The sequence below is a fragment of the Oncorhynchus tshawytscha genome, linkage group LG21, assembly GCF_018296145.1.
Source record: "Oncorhynchus tshawytscha isolate Ot180627B linkage group LG21, Otsh_v2.0, whole genome shotgun sequence".
Taxonomy (NCBI): Eukaryota; Metazoa; Chordata; class Actinopteri; order Salmoniformes; family Salmonidae; genus Oncorhynchus; species Oncorhynchus tshawytscha.
The window spans coordinates 4,776,769-4,794,507 of record NC_056449.1 but is presented as its reverse complement, the minus strand read 5'-3'; the positions used below and the strand labels follow the sequence as shown (position 1 = coordinate 4,794,507).

Here is a 17,739-nt window from a genome sequence, read left to right as displayed (position 1 = left end):
GCAACACCACTAAGCAAGGGGCACCACCAAGCAAGCGACACAATGAAGACCAAGGAGCTCTCCAAACATGTCAGGGACAAAGTTGTGGAGAAATACAGATCAGGGTTGAGTTATAAATAATATCAGAAACAGAAAATATCAGAACACCCCACGGAGCACCATTAAATCCATTATTAAAAAATGGAAAGAATATGGCACCACAACAAACCTGTCAAGAGAGGGCCTCCCACCAAAACTCACGGACCAGGCAAGGATGGCATTAATCAAAGAGGAAACAAAGAGACCAAAGATAACCCTGAAGGAGCTGCAAAGCTCCACAGCGGAGACTGGAGTATCTGTCCATAGGACCGTTTTAATCCGTACACTCCACAGAGCTGGGATTTACTGAAGAGTGGCCAGAAATAAAGCCATTGCTTAAAGAAAAAAAATAAGCAAACACGTTTGGTGTCCAAACATATTGAAGACTGTACTCTGGTCAGATGAGACTAAAATGGAGCTTTTTGTCCATCAAGGAAAAAGTTATGTCTGGCGTAAACCCAACACCTCTCATCATCCCAAGAACACCATTCCTGACAATGATTTTCATCGTCAGGAACTGGTAAACTGGTCAGAATTGAAGGAATGGTGGATGGTGCTAAATACAGGGAAAATCTTGGGGGAAACCTGTTTTAGTCTTCCAGAGATTTGAGACTGGGACAGAGGTTCACCTTCCAGCAGGACAATGACCCCTAAGCATACCACTAAAGCAACACTTGAGTGGTTTAAGGGGAAACATTTAAATGTCTTGGAATGGCTTAGTCAAAGCCCAGACCTCAATCCAATTGAGAATCTGTGGCATGACTTAGATTGCTCTACACCAGCCGAACTCATCCAACTTGAAGGAGCTGGAGCAGTTTTGCCAAGAAGAATGGGCAGAAGTCCCAGTGGCTAGATGTGCCAGGTTTATAGAGACATACCCCAAGAGATTTGCAGCTGTAATTGCTGCAAAAGGTGGCTCTACAAAGTATTGCTCAAGTTTTCTGTTTTGTCTAATTTCTTGTTTGTTTCACCATTTTTTTTATTTTGTATCTTCAAAGTGGTAGGCATGTTGTGTAAATGAAATGATACAAACCCCCCCCCCAAAAATATATTTTAATTGCAGGTTGTAAGGCAACAAAATAGGAAAAATGCCAAGGGGGTGAATACTTTCGCAAGCCACTGTATATAGACATAATATGACATTTTAAATGTCTTTATTCTTTTGGAACTTTTGTGAGTGTAATGTTTACTCTTCATTTTATATTGTTTATTTCACATTTGTTTATTGTCTATTATACTTGTTTTGGCAATGTAAACATCTGTTCCCATGCCTATAAAGCCCTTTAAATGTAAAATTGAATTGAGAGAGTGAAGAGAGAAAGAGAAACAGAGAGAAGGAAGAGAGAGAGAGAAGGAGGGAGAGAGAGAGACACAAGGCTAATATACGTTCAGCTCATTAATTCATTTGGGTGCTGGGTTGACTAGAAGAATTAGCAGTATGTTAAACAGAGTTAATGACAAGTCCATATGTGCAATCCCTGACATAAGTCTCTGTGTGTGTGTGTGTGTGTGTGTGTGTGTGTGTGTGTGTGTGTGTGTGTGTGTGTGTGTGTGTGTGTGTGTGTGTGTGTGTGTGTGCGCGCATGTGTGTGTGTGTGTGTGTGTGTGCGCGCTTGTGTGCGTGCGCGTGTGTGTGTGTGTGTGTGTGTGTGCGCGCTTGTGTGCGTGCGTGTGTGTGTGTGTGTGTGTGTACGCCAATTTCTTATATTTTATAGCCCCTGTCACTTCTTTCTGTCATAAATCATAGTCTGTGAGTTAGAGTTTCAACACAGAGTCACTCCACTGTCAAACAATCAAAATCTGCATGTCTGAGAACAACATGGACGAGTAAACACAGATACACACACATGGTCTCTCCCTCTCACCCACAAACACACACGTGCATACACTTACACACACACACACAAGCACACATATACACACACACACACATGCTCTCTTTCACTGCAATACACACACATGCATACACTTACATGCCCACACACTCATTCATATTCCCAGACAACATTATTTATTCTTGTGTCACTTCTCAGACTGATGGACAAGGTTTGTCATACAGCTCATACACTCAAGCAATCTTATAGTTCTTCTTCCGAGGCCACTGCACAGATCAAAAGGATCAGTCTTCCAGCATGTCAGTGATTTTCTCTCCTAAGTGCAGCTCTGGTATGCTTTATAGTGTTCTTCAGTTCGGGATATGCCAGCTATCGAAGAAATGCTCCTTTCAATTTTTGGAAATAAGAGAATGATTGTCATGTATCCCTAATTCCGCATGCGTATCCCTAGCGTATATGGTTCAATAAAAGGTTTCCCCCACAGCAAAGAGAGAGAGATAGACAGAGAGAGGGAAGAGGGGAGACGTAGAGGGTGGATGGCTGGATTTGTGCATTGGATCCAGATGTGACTGGTCCTCGTTTCCTTTTTTTGGATCCCTCTCTCCTTCTCTCTGATCCCTTTCTTTAGGTCTCCAATCTCACCTGACCTCACCTTGCATTGTGATGGACATGCCTTGTCTCCTCCTGTGACATGAGTATACATGAGGGAGAGAAAGAGAGAGAGGGAAAGAGGGAGAAAGAGAGAGAGAAAAAAAACACCTCTCACACCTCATTAGTGCATAGTCTCCCTCCCCTGTCTCTCTGGTGTCCCAATATCAATTAAGCTCAATCACGCTAATTATGAATGTGTTACCATGTGTTGTCTGTCTGCTCCATGTAGACATGTAGCTTTCCTTCATGTTTACACCCAGGCCTCAGCTCTCACAGCTCTCAACCCTAACAGGATAATTAGGCCTTGCAACAACAGGGAGCGTATTAAACACATGGTTCATACCTCTTCTATACTATGCTGAAACCAGGAGGAGTGTTGCTCCACACACACACACACACACACACACGAACACACGAACACACACACACACACACACACCCAAACCCCCTGCAGCCAAAGTCATTTTCCAGAAATGTGTTTAAAAGCCGTCTAATCGGGAGGAATGCTTATGTAGGCAGAGTCACAGCTCCCAGAATCCTCCCTGATTAGTATCTGCTGTGGGACAAGGGGCAAGTTGGCCAAGGACACTATGGATACAAACAGACAAAAACCCACAGACCAAAATACATTATTCCATATTCCCTTCTCCCCATTTGAGGTTTTAGTGGTAATTTGAGGCCTATTTTTCGCTCTCCCTCTCTCTTCTCTTTGTCTCTCTCCCTCTCTCCCTCTCACTCTCTTCTCTCTCCCTTCTCTCCCTTCTCTCTCTCTCCCTCTCTCCCTCTCACTCTCTTCTCTCTCCCTTCTCTCCCTTCTGTCTCTCTCTCTCTCTGTCTGTCTCTCTCTCTCTCTCTCTGTTGCTCATTCCCTCTGTGGTATGAGATTAAGAGATCTTGGCAGTGTTGTGCTGCCTTTTTGTTCAGTCTTATTTTTATTTGCATTCCAGCTTTTTATTTTTCCGCCTCGCCGTCTGTTGTGTTGGTTTTACCTCGTGAGATGGGGGTAGAAATGGTCCACCAGTTTTCCAAAAGTGGTCCAGCCTCATACAGTGAAAACTACGGTACACACACACACACACACACACTCACACAACCACAGGCTCTGCCCCACCTTATCCTGACATTTACAGTCCTCCACTGGCCCTCCTCTGAAAGAGATATATCTGAAGTTAGTGATGTCCCCATTCAGGATGGAAGTGGACCTTTATAAACATCTTATAAATCACATAGACTTTTAAACTTTTTGTTACAATAGATATTATCCGCTGTTTCGTAGTTGTTCTCATATTCCAGTTTGGATGTCAGTAGCACAAGTTCAGAGGGTTAATATACTGTGTAACTGTCAACAAAGATTACAGGTATAATTGTTTGAAGTAGACATTCACAGACACAGAGACACACACACACACATAGACGTAGACATACTCACATAAGATCACACAGAGATGTAGAACACACAGATGTAGACCGACTCACAATACAGTCACACAGAGAACAAACACACACAAATGTCTTGTTCACAGGCTGTTGTGTGGCTTGTTGGGGTTCGTAAATCAGTCGTCCTTTGGTCTGATTCAGTCTTCCTGCGAACGGTGACCTCACTGTGCGCACCTCATCTACTCATTCTGACGAGTCTCAGGGGGACCAGGGCTGCTTAAACGTTCCCAGACGTATCACCCACACACACATACACACACAGATAAACAGACAGACGCATACACACACACGCACACACAGGGAGGTGTGTTTCACAGGGTGATGAAGACACTGTCTGCCCCGCACGTCCATGTTATGTACCACAGTGGTGATCATTGAAGGAAATGAGGGTTTGTAGAGCATTCAGCCCTGCATTACTACTACTACTACTACACACACACACACACGCACACACACGCACACACACACGCTTACACTTCTGACACACACGCTTACGCTTCTGACACACAGCTCCAGTCCTAGTGGGGCATGCAACCCTTCTTGCATGCTTGAAATCATTGACCCCTGAGACCATTTACCTGGTTTCACAATTATAAGCCAGTAACTATATTTTTTGTCAAAATAGAGTTATTGACACAGCCTTATTCTGTTCAATAATATCTATCTATATATGACTCTAAATACCCACATTCATGTTGTTAAGATCAAAGGAATACAATATAAAAATTGCTGCCACCATTCAAACCAATGAGGGTGCAGAACTTTAAAGCCAATTATCTCAGAATCATCTTCTTGCAGATAGAACCTAACAGCCCAAAGCTACACAGAGACACCCGAAGTCAAACTTAAATTAATAATTGTTTATTATCAGTGCGCTGGAGAGGTTCCAACCAACTCAATGCACTATTGTACACATGTCGATCAGGAGCTCTCACGAGGTAGTCCCGTTAGTTCTCTTATATACTGCAGACAAGTCATATTTGCATGATTTAGCTTATTCATTAGCTAATTCATCATTAACGTTTGCTTCATTCATGTGACCGACCAATACCGGGTCATGTATTTGACAGACAAATACCTCACGAGGTTTCTTTTCTAAGCTGAGACCTTGAAACTGAGATATCTTTCTTTCTCAAAACAAGGGTCTATCATATTTCTATTAAAGTAAGGGAAATCAACACATAAAACCAGACACTTCATATTTTAAACCCTTCATTCTGGGTTATACAATCGAATTAGTATGGTAATACTATCATCATAGTAAAGGTTATACTTCTATTAACGGAAGTGAATTTATCAAAAATACACACACATACACAGCATGTTAAATAACTAAATTAGAAAAACGAAGAAAAAATTGCACGCTGCAGCCCATTTGGCAATTTGGCATCCCCAACTTCCAAACAGGGATTCCAACCAAGTTGCAGGCGTCGCCTCTGGTTGTGGGGAATTATTCTTAGCAACAGTGGCAATGTGTTCGGTGAGATCAGTCATATTAGAAGAGTGAACTCTGTTTACAAAAGTAAAACATTCATGGCCAATGATTGCCAAAAGATAGTCTGTTTTGCAGAGCCACGTCTCTAGAGATCTCCCAAATTTGGTCCAGAGCACATGCATATTGGGGCAAGGTTAGCCCAAGCTACAATCTAGTGGCTCTCCTCACAATGTAGGGGCATAGCTATGTCTCTAGAAGCCTTGTCTTTCTACATCATAATTAGGAGAATGTACTTGTGTGCAACCAAAACTCTGACAATAGAAACTTCAGAAAATATCATTTGTGTACAGCATCCTTTCTAACCCGTAAAAAATAAAAAGACTCCACACAATAAATCAGAGTATTATTCACTAACATGTATTCATTAACAGGTGGGTTGTGTGTGGGTGCTGGCCTGTGCGTAGTAAAAATCGTAGGGTAAAATCAAACAGAATGGCCAGGCCTTACTTAATTTGCGAGCTCCCTTAACAGCTGGATCCGGATAACTTTAACTGCTGTCCCAAGGCACTTGCCATAGGAAGCCTTTCAAAGGGAGAGATACAGAATTATTGATAAGCATGTAAAAAAAACTTTGCTTATATATAGAATTATACATCAGACACATTAGATGATACAGTGTCCCATCAAGCTGAATAGGCACCTTCTAAAGTAAACAATCCCAGAGCCCCTCTCTTGTAATCGTTGTCAGTTTGACCTGTTGCATTGAAATACAACTCTGTACAAACTGTCCTTGGGACATAAACTAGTCAAAATATGAAACCTGTTGTTTATACCTCTACTGACTCCCCATCCCGCATCTGGGAGCGTAATCATCGCCTGACACTAATTAGCATAAAGCAACGGACATAAATATCCCTAGAAAATATTCCTATTCATGAAAATCACAAATGAAATATACTGAGACACAGCTTAGCCTTTTGTTAATCACCCATCTCAGATTTTCTAAATATGTTTTACAGCCAAAGCTAGACAAGCATTTGTGTAAGTTTATCGATAGCCTAGCATAGCATTATGCCTTGCTAGCAGCAGGCAACCTTGTCACAAATCAGAAAAGCAATCAAATTAAATCGTTTACCTTTGATGAACTTCGGATGTTTTCACTCACGAGACTCCCAGGTAGATAGCCAAAGTTCATTTTTTCCCAAAAGATTATTTTTGTAGGCGAAATAGCTCCATTTGTTCTTCACGTTTGGCTGAGAAATCGCCCGGAAATTGCAGTCACGAAAACGGCAAAAAATATTCCAAATTAGCTCCATAATATCGACAGAAACATGGCAAACGTTGTTTATAATCAATCCTCAAGGTGTTTTTCAAATATCTATTCGATAATATATCCGTCGGGACAATTTGTTTTTCTTTAGGACCGATTGGAGTAATGGCTACCTCTGTATTTTACGCAAGAGTCACCCTGGGAGCCATCAGGTGACCACTTACGCAATGTAAGCCGCCTACGGCTATTTTTCTCAGGCTTTCGCCTGCAACATCAGTTCTGTTATACTCACAGACAATATCTTTACAGTTTTGGAAACTTTAGAGTGTTTTCTATCAAAATCTGACAATTATATGCATATTCTAGCATCTTGTCCTGACAAAATATCCTGTTTAAAACGGGAACGTTTTTTTTCCAAAAATGAAAATACTGCCCCTAGAGTCGCAACAGGTTTTAACAAACCTAACTAGGACCTTCAAAAAGTTGGTGCTGGCTTATCAGTTCAACATTCGGTACTCAAAACATTTACTTGGATCTACTTCATTCTGGACACAGTTCACTTAATGGAAAAAAATGATTGTTTTAGATGACATTACGTTCTTGCTTAATAAATAACTGGTGCCACCCAAACTATAGAATTGAGTAATACATTGTCAAAAACATGTTTTATTCAATTATTCATACCTCTGTCCCAAATTTCCTCATTGTGTCCTTTACCCACACTGTGTCCCTTACAGCCAGTTTGAGTAAATTTTGTACTGGCGGCTATCTAATGTTCCACAGGAACCTTATCTCTAACCCAAACACCAGATGGCAGCCTCTAATTTAATATCAGTCCTAATGCTCAATCCCTCTATCTGTCATGTGACCTTGTATTGAAACATTTACTTCTTCAAATTGCTAAGACATTGCATTATTAGAATGCTATCTGAAAGCTCATTTCTATATACTCTGTTACTTTCACAAGTCTCCATATCTGTTTCTTTCAACTAGGACTCCCTTTCCAATAGGAACACCTCAATCACTACTGCTAATACACCCGGATCACTCTCAAACGATGTTCTGCTTTTCCCCATTACAAGGTTTAAAACAAAACAAACATGATAACTTTCTCCATATTAGAAGGCATTCTTTTCATTTTAGTACCTTCAAAAAGTTACTATATATTTTTATTACCAATCTCTGTTGAATATTCATTTTCTGCTTCAATAATTATTAGATGTCTATTATTTTAAGATTCATATGTAATGCTTTGGAGGGATCAATATGTATTAACTGGGTTGGCACTGTCTATCAGTCCCCTGTAGATGGCGTGCTCTGTCCATAATAAGTCTGGCACCTGAGACAGGACAGACAGTTTCCATTTTGCCTACTTACAAATTGGTTTAGAATGGCATCAGTTGGGATATCAACAAAAACTCCATCGGGAGTCAAATAAATTGTAATAATAAATTATTATTATTATTATTATTTTCCATTGTTCCTTCATCTTTATCCCTAGTAACCGATTATACATTTGTGTTACATCACAAATTCCTCCTCTACACCAGTGTTCTTTTCATACAGGGGTTTACATATTCACTCGTGTTCTATTTAACAGCATATTCGGGGGAAAATATTCTCTTCTTTCAAATCTCCATACAGAATCGCTATAAATCTTATAAAACCTTATTGATTCACGTCCACATTGCAGCAACGATCACAACGCAGTAGCCCGGGGGTGCATATTGTCAAGGAAATCTCAGTGCCCGGGGGCATCACTGAACATTGTTACAGCCCTTACCCATCTCAACTGTTGCCCTCTCTCTCTCTCTCTCTCTCTCTCTCTCTCTCTCTCTCTCTCTCTCTCTCTCTCTCGAAAATCTCAGTGTCCGGGGGTGTCAATGAACTTCATTGTTCAGCCCTTACCCATCTCAGCTGTTACTTTTCAATGGTTTCTCCTGTCAGTGCTCACTATATGTAGATCGATGGGCGGTGGTGTACAGAACCCCTAGATAACGTTATACAGAGCCTTTGGTGTGTATTCAGACCCCTTGACTTTTTCCACATTTTGTTACATTACAGCCTTATTTTAAAATGGATTAAATATACTTTTTTTCTCAGAAATCTACACAAAATACCACATAATGACAAAGCAAAAACAGATTGTTAGAATTTAAAAATAGAAAATATATAAAAAATAACTTCTTTACATAAGTATCCAGATCCTTTGCTATGAGACTCCAAATTCTTAACCTTTTCACACGTACCAACAAATGGATGTGATCATTCTACAGTGGTCCCTGCAGCGTACACTCAAACCGGTGTGATTAGAACGCTTATTTATAACGTCCAGTTTTGATTGACTCAACAATCAGCATTTGAGCTGGCCACACTGTTTTTTCACAGAAACATTTTGCACAAACACAGTCCTTACACAGTCCAGAATGTAACCAGTATATTTTTGGATGCAATGTTCAGACATTCACAGAAGTAGCTACAGCATAACACAATCATTCAAACCGGAAAATGTAGGCTACATTTATCCTAGCGCTAACTGAGGTAAGATTGACGTAACACAAGCGGTCATATTTGTATTTCTCTCGGCTGACAGAAACTACAATATAAATTAGCTAATAGCAATTACTATTTATAATTCAGTACATCACGGATGAGCTCACCATTGATCTAAATAATTGGGTAAAACACTTTCTAGAAATCGAAAGTAATCCGACGATGGGTAGTTTGTGCGTGCCGCCATGTTTGTTTTTTCGCATCAGCCCGAAGATAATAAGAGGAGACAAGATGAGTTTGGTTGAAGGGGGTATATTGTCTATGATCATTCACTTCCCTTCATTCACTTCCGGACATTTACCTGAAAGATGAGTGAACCATTCCTTCACCTCATTATAACATCTTTGGTCTGACAGATGTTTACGTGACACCCAGAATGCATTGTATAATGTCAACAAACATGGCGCCACACATAGCTGGCACATAGCTTAGCATAAGCTCATTATAATCAGTATAACCTTCAAAAAGGATTTTATATACATCATAGGTGTCTATTATAATCTATGCAATAATCGGAATGCATTATTTGTCACCAGTACTTGAAAACATGTGAATAAAACTGTAAATACATTATGCTCCATACAAACATACATACATAATTATATACATACTGTATGTGCCTACAGTAGAAACAACAACACGATATACAGAAAATAAAGAACTTACTTTGATAGGAATGTACACATCTCCAAAGTTATTATTTGTAAGGAAAACAATAAGGAAGGCAATGAGAGCGCCAGCCAGAACATTTTCCAATTAGTGCAAGACTGCGCAAATGTCTGCATACTTGATCTGCGCAAACATTGGTGAAGTGTATGGGCTCTCCACGCACTTCAGGGAGAAGTTTGTCCGGCTCAGTAAAGCCTCAAACATAAATTATCCGCAACGCTGAAATGGGCTACTTCTTTTTGAATTAATGAGGAGGCGTTACACACCTAAATTCAAACTGTTGTTGGAAAATACAACTTGTTAGAAAATAATTTAAACTTAAGTTGAAACATAGCCTACAGATAATTAGCAAGCAGTGCGTGTTAACTGTCCTGTTGCGTAATAATCACATTTTGGAACAGTGAGCACATTCTGACATCAGGCGCATAAAACTACTCATGCTGGGGCGACCGTTACAGATATTTGGAACTCACGTATGAAAGGTTAAATGGGAGAAGTTTGGAACCACCAAGACTCATCCCAGAGATGGCCTCCCAGACAAACTGAGCAATCGGGGGAGAAGGGCCTTGGTCAGGGAGTTGACCAAGAACCCGATGGTCACTCTGAAAGAGCAACAAGAGTTCCTCTGTGGAGATGGGAGAACCTTCCCGAAGGATCACCATCTCTGCAGCACTGCACCAATCAGGCCTTTATGGTGGAGTAGCCAGATGGAAGCCACTCCTCAGTAAAAGGCAAATGACATCCTGCGTGGAGTTTGCCAAAAGGCACCTAAAGACTCTCAAACCATGAGAAACAAGATTCTCTGGTCTGATGAAACCAAGTTGAACTCTTTGGTCTGAATACCAAGCATCATGTCTGGAGGAAACCTGGCACCATCCCTATGGTGGTGGCAGTATCATGCTGTGGGGATGTTTTTCAGTGGCAGGGACTGGGAGACTAGTCAGGATTGGGGTAAAGATGAAAGGAGCAAAGTAGAGCTGGGTAGTGAAAATCTGCTCCAGAGCGCTCAGGACCTCAGACTGGGGCGAAGGTTCACCTTCCAACAGAACAATGATCCAAGGCACACAGGCAAGACAATGCAGGGGTGGCTTCGGGACAAGTCTCTGAATGCCATTGAGTGGCCCAGACAGAGCCCAGACTTGAACCCGATCGAACATCTCTGGAGAGACCTGAAAATAGCTGTGCAGGAACGCTCCCCATCCAACCTGACAAAGCTAGAGAGGATCTACAGAGAAGAATGGGAGAAACTCCCCAAATACAGGTGTGCCAAGCTTGTAGCGGCATACCCAAGAAGACTCAAGCCTGTAATCACTTCCAAAGGTGCTTCAACAAAGGACTGAGTAAATGGTCTGAATACTTATGTAAATGTCATATTTTAGGTTTTATTTTTAATAAATTAGCAAACCTGTTTTTCCTGAGTCATTATGGGGTATTGTGTGTAGATTGATGAGGGGGAAATACTATTTAATACATTTTAGAATAAGACTGTAATGTAGCAAAATGTGGAAAAAGTCAAATGGTCTAAAAACTTTCCGAAAAACTCAGCTCACACGTAACTGGTTGGGGTATCCATTCTTTCACGCACTCAGTAATCCTCTATCACACTGGAGCTAGTCCCCTGACAGATCTCAGTCACTCAGTTATTAAAAGCTGCATTTCTATCTTATTATCCAAATTTCAATCAGCTTACTATCCATATTTCAATCTTAATAGTAATAATTTAAATCCATTTATTTTCCAAATTTAAATCAATGTCATATCTTACAATCACACAACTTTCACTTCCACATTAAGTTAGTACTATTCCCAAACACACTCGGTATTCTCCCCTATTACCCCATGTGCATCTTCTACGATTCTCTTGTCATTACTTGCTATGCACCATCTGTATCTTCAATGGTTCTCTTGCCGCTACTTCCTATACATATAAATAACACCCCGTATTCAAAACACCTTGTGTTATTTGTAGTGGCTGTAGAATGTTACCATTACACCCTCGCTCCAGTCTTCTCATAATAGCCTTCACTCTATAAGAACATGGGTACCTTCGTTACTCGCCTTTATTTTTATATTTTATATACAGATTAATTTAAATTGACTTCCTGAAATCAGTTGCCGTCCCTCAATTGTTCGCGGATAATGTCTCCTCCTGGGCAGCTCACAGTAAGGGTCTGGTCTTAGCGGGTCTCATCGTCTTTTGGTCAGACGGGAATTTCCCTCACGCTTTATAAAATGCGTTTTTTTCTCACAGACCCCACTGGAATGCGCCGCAGGCAGAATCAATCATCCTGTACGTTGACACCCAATTGTTGTGGAAATTCTTACACATGGACACCCGAAGTCAATCTTAAATTATTTTTATTTATTTTTTATTTTATTTTACCTTTTTTTAACCAGGTAAGCAAGTTGAGAACAAGTTCTCATTTACAATTGCGACCTGGCCAAGATAAAGCAAAGCAGTTCGACAGATACAACGACACAGAGTTACACATGGAGTAAAACAAACATACAGTCAATAATACAGTATAAACAAGTCTATATACAATGTGAGCAAATGAGGTGAGAAGGGAGGTAAAGGCAAAAAAGGCCATGGTGGCAAAGTAAATACAATATAGCAAGTAAAACACTGGAATGGTAGTTTTGCAATGGAAGAATGTGCAAAGTAGAAATAAAAATAATGGGGTGCAAAGGAGCAAAAGAAATAAATAAATTAAAATTAAATACAGTTGGGAAAGAGGTAGTTGTTTGGGCTAAATTATAGGTGGGCTATGTGCAGGTGCAGTAATCTGTGAGCTGCTCTGACAGTTGGTGCTTAAAGCTAGTGAGGGAGATAAGTGTTTCCAGTTTCAGAGATTTTTGTAGTTCGTTCCAGTCATTGGCAGCAGAGAACTGGAAGGAGAGGCGGCCAAAGAAAGAATTGGTTTTGGGGGTGACTAGAGAGATATACCTGCTGGAGCGTGTGCTACAGGTGGGAGATGCTATGGTGACCAGCGAGCTGAGATAAGGGGGACTTTACCTAGCAGGGTCTTGTAGATGACATGGAGCCAGTGGGTTTGGCGACGAGTATGAAGCGAGGGCCAGCCAACGAGAGCGTACAGGTCGCAATGGTGGGTAGTATATGGGGCTTTGGTGATAAAACGGATTGCACTGTGATAGACTGCATCCAATTTGTTGAGTAGGGTATTAGAGGCTATTTTGTAAATGACATCGCCAAAGTCGAGGACTGGTAGGATGGTCAGTTTTACAAGGGTATGTTTGGCAGCATGAGTGAAGGATGCTTTGTTGCGAAATAGGAAGCCAATTCTAGATTTAGCTTTGGATTGGAGATGTTTGATATGGGTCTGGAAGGAGAGTTTACAGTCTAACCAGACACCTAAGTATTTGTAGTTGTCCACGTATTCTAAGTCAGAGCCGTCCAGAGTAGTGATGTTGGACAGGCTGGTAGGTGCAGGTAGCGATCGGTTGAAGAGCATGCATTTAGTTTTACTTGTATTTAAGAGCAATTGGAGGCCACGGAAGGAGAGTTATTAATTGTTCATTATCAGCGCACTGGAGCGGTTCCAACCAACTCAATTCACCATGTACACATGTCGATCAGGAGCTCTCACGGGGCAGTCCCATTAGTTCTCTTATATACTGCAGACAAGTCATATATTTGCATGATTTAGCTTATTCATAATTAGTTAATCATTCATGTTTGCTTCATTCTTGTGACTGGCCAGTACTGGGTCATGCATGTGACAGACCAATACCTCACAAGCTTCTTCTGAGACCTTGAAACTGAGAAATATTTTTTTCTCAAAACAAGGGCCTGGGCGTACTGCCAAATTGAAGATACTGATAGTGAGGATATATTCAGTCAGTCACTTGAATGAACACAGGAAACGCTACTAGAAAAGTGCAAAAAACAAAAATGTCTTTAACACTAATTAAACCATAAGGGCCTAATCAAGGAGACATTATAGGTCTTCAAAAACCCCTGTGTTTTACAGGAACACATTCATAGCTTATCTTCGACCATGCCATCTCCTTATGAGACCAAAGCGAGAACATGAACAGTAAAAAAGACTCATATAGTCCTATTTTCAAAAATATAACTTTTCTCCCTCTCTGCACCCTCCTATCCTCCTGTCCTCCCTCCATCCATCAAAGCATGAAGGCAGATGCAGTCGTAGGGTTACGCTTCGAGAAGCTTCTGTGCAAGGTACTCTAGGGGCTGGTAAAACAGAGAGGTGATGACAACATTTATTATTCTTCCCACTGTAAGTCATCACAGGTGAGGGGACAGAGCTGTCCAACAACGTTTGGCAGCTAAACATGGCCCAGGTCTGCCTCCTATTTCAGCACCTCTTTGAGAGTGGACATCGACTGAAGACAGCCATAACTTTTACCTCTCTCTGTTTATATACATTACACAGGCCAGAGCTTGAAGTGATGCACTCTGCAGTAATGCAGACTATATGAAGTGATGTACTTTGGGACACATGCTGTGGGTGTTTCGTGCTGGGTGCAGTCGGGACATTTGTTTGTGTGTGTGTGCCTGCATGCATGTGTGCCTGTGTGCGAGTGGGTGGATGGTTCGGAGGCGTGCTATGCACAGCTGGGACATGTCCACCCACAGTCCATAGAAGCAGACACACCGTCAGCCCTCACCCTCCTCACACACACACACACACACACACAAACACACCAAATGGGCAGGATATATAATGTGTTTAAACACTCACCTTTTGTCTTTTTCCTTTCCTCCTCCATCTTTGGCTCACTCATGAAACACTTTGTTTACTGTTGTTTATGTCGATTTGTTTATGACGTCAGTTGCATTACCCAACTCTGTTACAGATATTTTTCTGCCCAGAGTTTTGTGTGTGTGTGTGTGTGTGTGTGTGTGTGTGTGTGTGTGTGTGTGTGTGTGTGTGTGTGTGTGTGTGTGTGTGTGTGTGTGTGTGTGTGTGTGTGTGTGTGTGTGTGTGTGTGTGAGACAGACACATAGGGAGAATGTTGTACTAGAGGGGTGACATCATTGTTGGTTTGGCAAACAGAAACAGTGTCCTCGGAGTCATCAGTGAGATTTACAAGCAGCCATTGACTCATTTTATACTTCATTGACTCACACACACTCACACTTTATAGGCTGTTCTCTAATGGATCTCTGGGGCAATCACTGCTCAAAACACATGGGTTAATCTGTCTCTTTTAATTTTCTTTTTCTCTTGTTCTCTCTTTCCCTCACTATCTCTCCGTAGGGCCCGCTCGGCATGGATGGCAAACCAGTGAGTATCTATTTGACAGTTGAATGAAACATCCTCTAATTTTACTGCAATCTTTTATTGATTTTAACTCTTTGACTCTCTCTCCTCTTCGTAGGGTCTCCCAGGTCCTAAAGGAAGTCAGGTACGCTCATTCTTCTCATTCCTTCAGTGGTTATCATGTTGTTGGGAGTGGGACACACGTAAAAGTTACAGGGATATAATATAATATATATAATATAATATAGATATGATATATAATAAGTCTGTGAACGTAGGTGATTATTGGAATCTGTAAGCCAAGTGACTCGTTTCTGCACGTCATCAATCGTTATTTATTGTCCTAGTTGGAAAATACATCTATAGTGAGTTGGCGAGGTTACGATCAGTAGCAATCATGTAATCCTTCCAAAAGTTGTCCCAGCCTCTCCAGACCTCATTGGAGTCATGACTCAGCTCTGCCTGAGGACAGAGCACTGAAACCCCTATTCACTCCAGCCCTGGGGCCCATCTATCAGCCAGTCCCTGGTGGTACACTTCCCCAACACACTGCCCTACCCACACACACTCACTCAGGGAGAAAGGACATTGGGGATAGGGGGAACAGCCGAGGCGAAGAGAATGGGTTAGGAGAGCGGGAGAGAGGGTGAATAAGAGAGAGAGTTTATGACTTTCGACAGAGGCTCTTTAAAAAGTAATTACTACGGCCACCTTGCTCAGCTTTGGCCACGAAGAGAGGACTCATTTATCCACTGAAACACTTGCAGAGAGCGGTTTGAATAGCACTCTCCAAACATCATTAATCAGTTGTTTCCTGCTAAAGAAGATGTCAAGCTGGGGTTGTCCTTTAAAGGGGCTTTCACAGCAATCAGAGCTCTGCCGTTAAAGTCAACCAGGTGTGGCACAGGCCTTCTTACTGTGTTTTTACTGATGGGCGACCTCACAGCACACCACACCGTAGAGGAGGAGTGACAGGAGAGATGGATGTGAGTGGAAAGAGGGAAGGAAGAGAAAGGTGGAAGAAGAGAGGAGGATAAGGAGAGGGAGGGGGTAAAGAGAAAGGATAAATGGAGGATACGGAGTTAGAGAGGAACGATAAAAGATGCCCAGGGCAAGAGAGAGAGAGAAAACGAGACAGAAGAAGAAGAGTGAGAGGTTGGAGGTCCAGACAGCTTGGTGCCCTGATCTTCCCTCCCTCCTTTTCTCCAACTCTTCCCCTCTCTTCCTCTCTGTCTCTCTGGGCCTGAAGGAAATGGAAGAGAGCAGGAGTTAAGCTTCTCCCTGTCAACAAGTGGGGAATCACATTACCCCTCACCCTTATCCCCTCTTTTCCCCTGGCGCTACCGTCTCTTTCCCCTCACACTATCCCCTCTTTTTCCCCCCTCGCACTTTTCCTTCACACTAACTCCCCTTCCCCCTCGCTCTACCCCCATCTCACCTAACAATATCCCCCTTCTCCCCTTGCTCTATCCCCCTTTTCCTTCACTAACCCCCTTCCCCCTCACTCTACCCCCTCTTTTCCCTTCACACTACACCCTCTTTTACCCACACTCTACCCCCTCTTTTCATCTCACACTTTTCCCCCTTCTCCACTCACTTCCTTTCCTTGTCTTACCCAGTGTAGGAGAGAAACACAGAAAGACTCTTTTTCACACACACATGCACACACACACTGAGCTCAGCTCAACCTGTCGGCCTGGAGGACATTATTAGCAGATGTCCCCTACAGCTCTCCAGTATGGTCAATCACGGTGGGTTTGTGATCTCTCCAGTATGGTCGATCACAGTGGGTTTGTGGTCATAGCGCGGTCTGCGGTCAGGAGCCACATTCACGGTCCCAAGTGCCACCTGTCATCAGATAGATCAGTGTGCCTGAGAGGTGGGCGAGAGGATGGCCCGTAGTGAGGATTAGCTCATCTATGAGTCCACTGTCGATAAGTACTCAGCCAGTCAACCAGTCAAGTCATCCCTAACACACACAGCATGTCAAAATAGCGTTAGCTCAGTCAAAGCATAGCTTCAGTGCGCTGTGGCTGCCAACCCCTTAGCGATTTTAGCGAATGGTTCCTCTCCAGTCTCCATACCGAACAGCACAGTTCTACCTCATTACATGGAAAAGTCATTCTCTGCGGGAGGGGTGGAAGAATGTACATCTTGGCCTTTGAATTGTATTTCTCATTACCTCAGAAACCCTTCAACAGGACTCCCGGAGTCTTTTTACTCAGTCGGCAAACATTAGCGAAAGTCGCTAAATGTTTGCGAAAAGAGCTCAGGTCGTTTTTACGCTGGCTCACGTTCAGAGACAAAACTTTTAAACTCCCTATGACTTTCGACAAGGTGTATTTCTGTGAGTGACATGGATATGTGGGGCAAAATCATCACATTCTGTTTGATTGAATGCCATCCCCTGGTTGTTAATAGTGAATCAGGGAGATATGTGCCTTATTGTTGGAGTTAGATCACCCTAGAGTCTTCTTATTAAGCAGAAGGTTAAAAAAAAAGATCCTGTGGGGATATACATTTTTCAGCATCAAACACAGATTTGTAACAACTGATTTTTCT

At 42.0% G+C, this 17,739-nt stretch overlaps 1 protein-coding gene across 7 annotated transcripts in view; it reads left to right on the top strand.

Annotated features, from left to right (window-relative positions):
• Positions 1-17,739, top strand: part of LOC112220748 (collagen alpha-1(XXIII) chain) — a 220,710-nt gene that overhangs the window by 169,427 nt on the left and 33,544 nt on the right. For all 7 annotated transcript variants that reach the window (XM_042302905.1, XM_042302904.1, XM_042302900.1 and 4 more), the window contains 2 exons: positions 15,175-15,201; positions 15,296-15,322. In XM_042302905.1, coding sequence (XP_042158839.1) covers positions 15,175-15,201; positions 15,296-15,322 — 54 coding nt within the window. The remainder of the gene's footprint in view (positions 1-15,174; positions 15,202-15,295; positions 15,323-17,739) is intronic.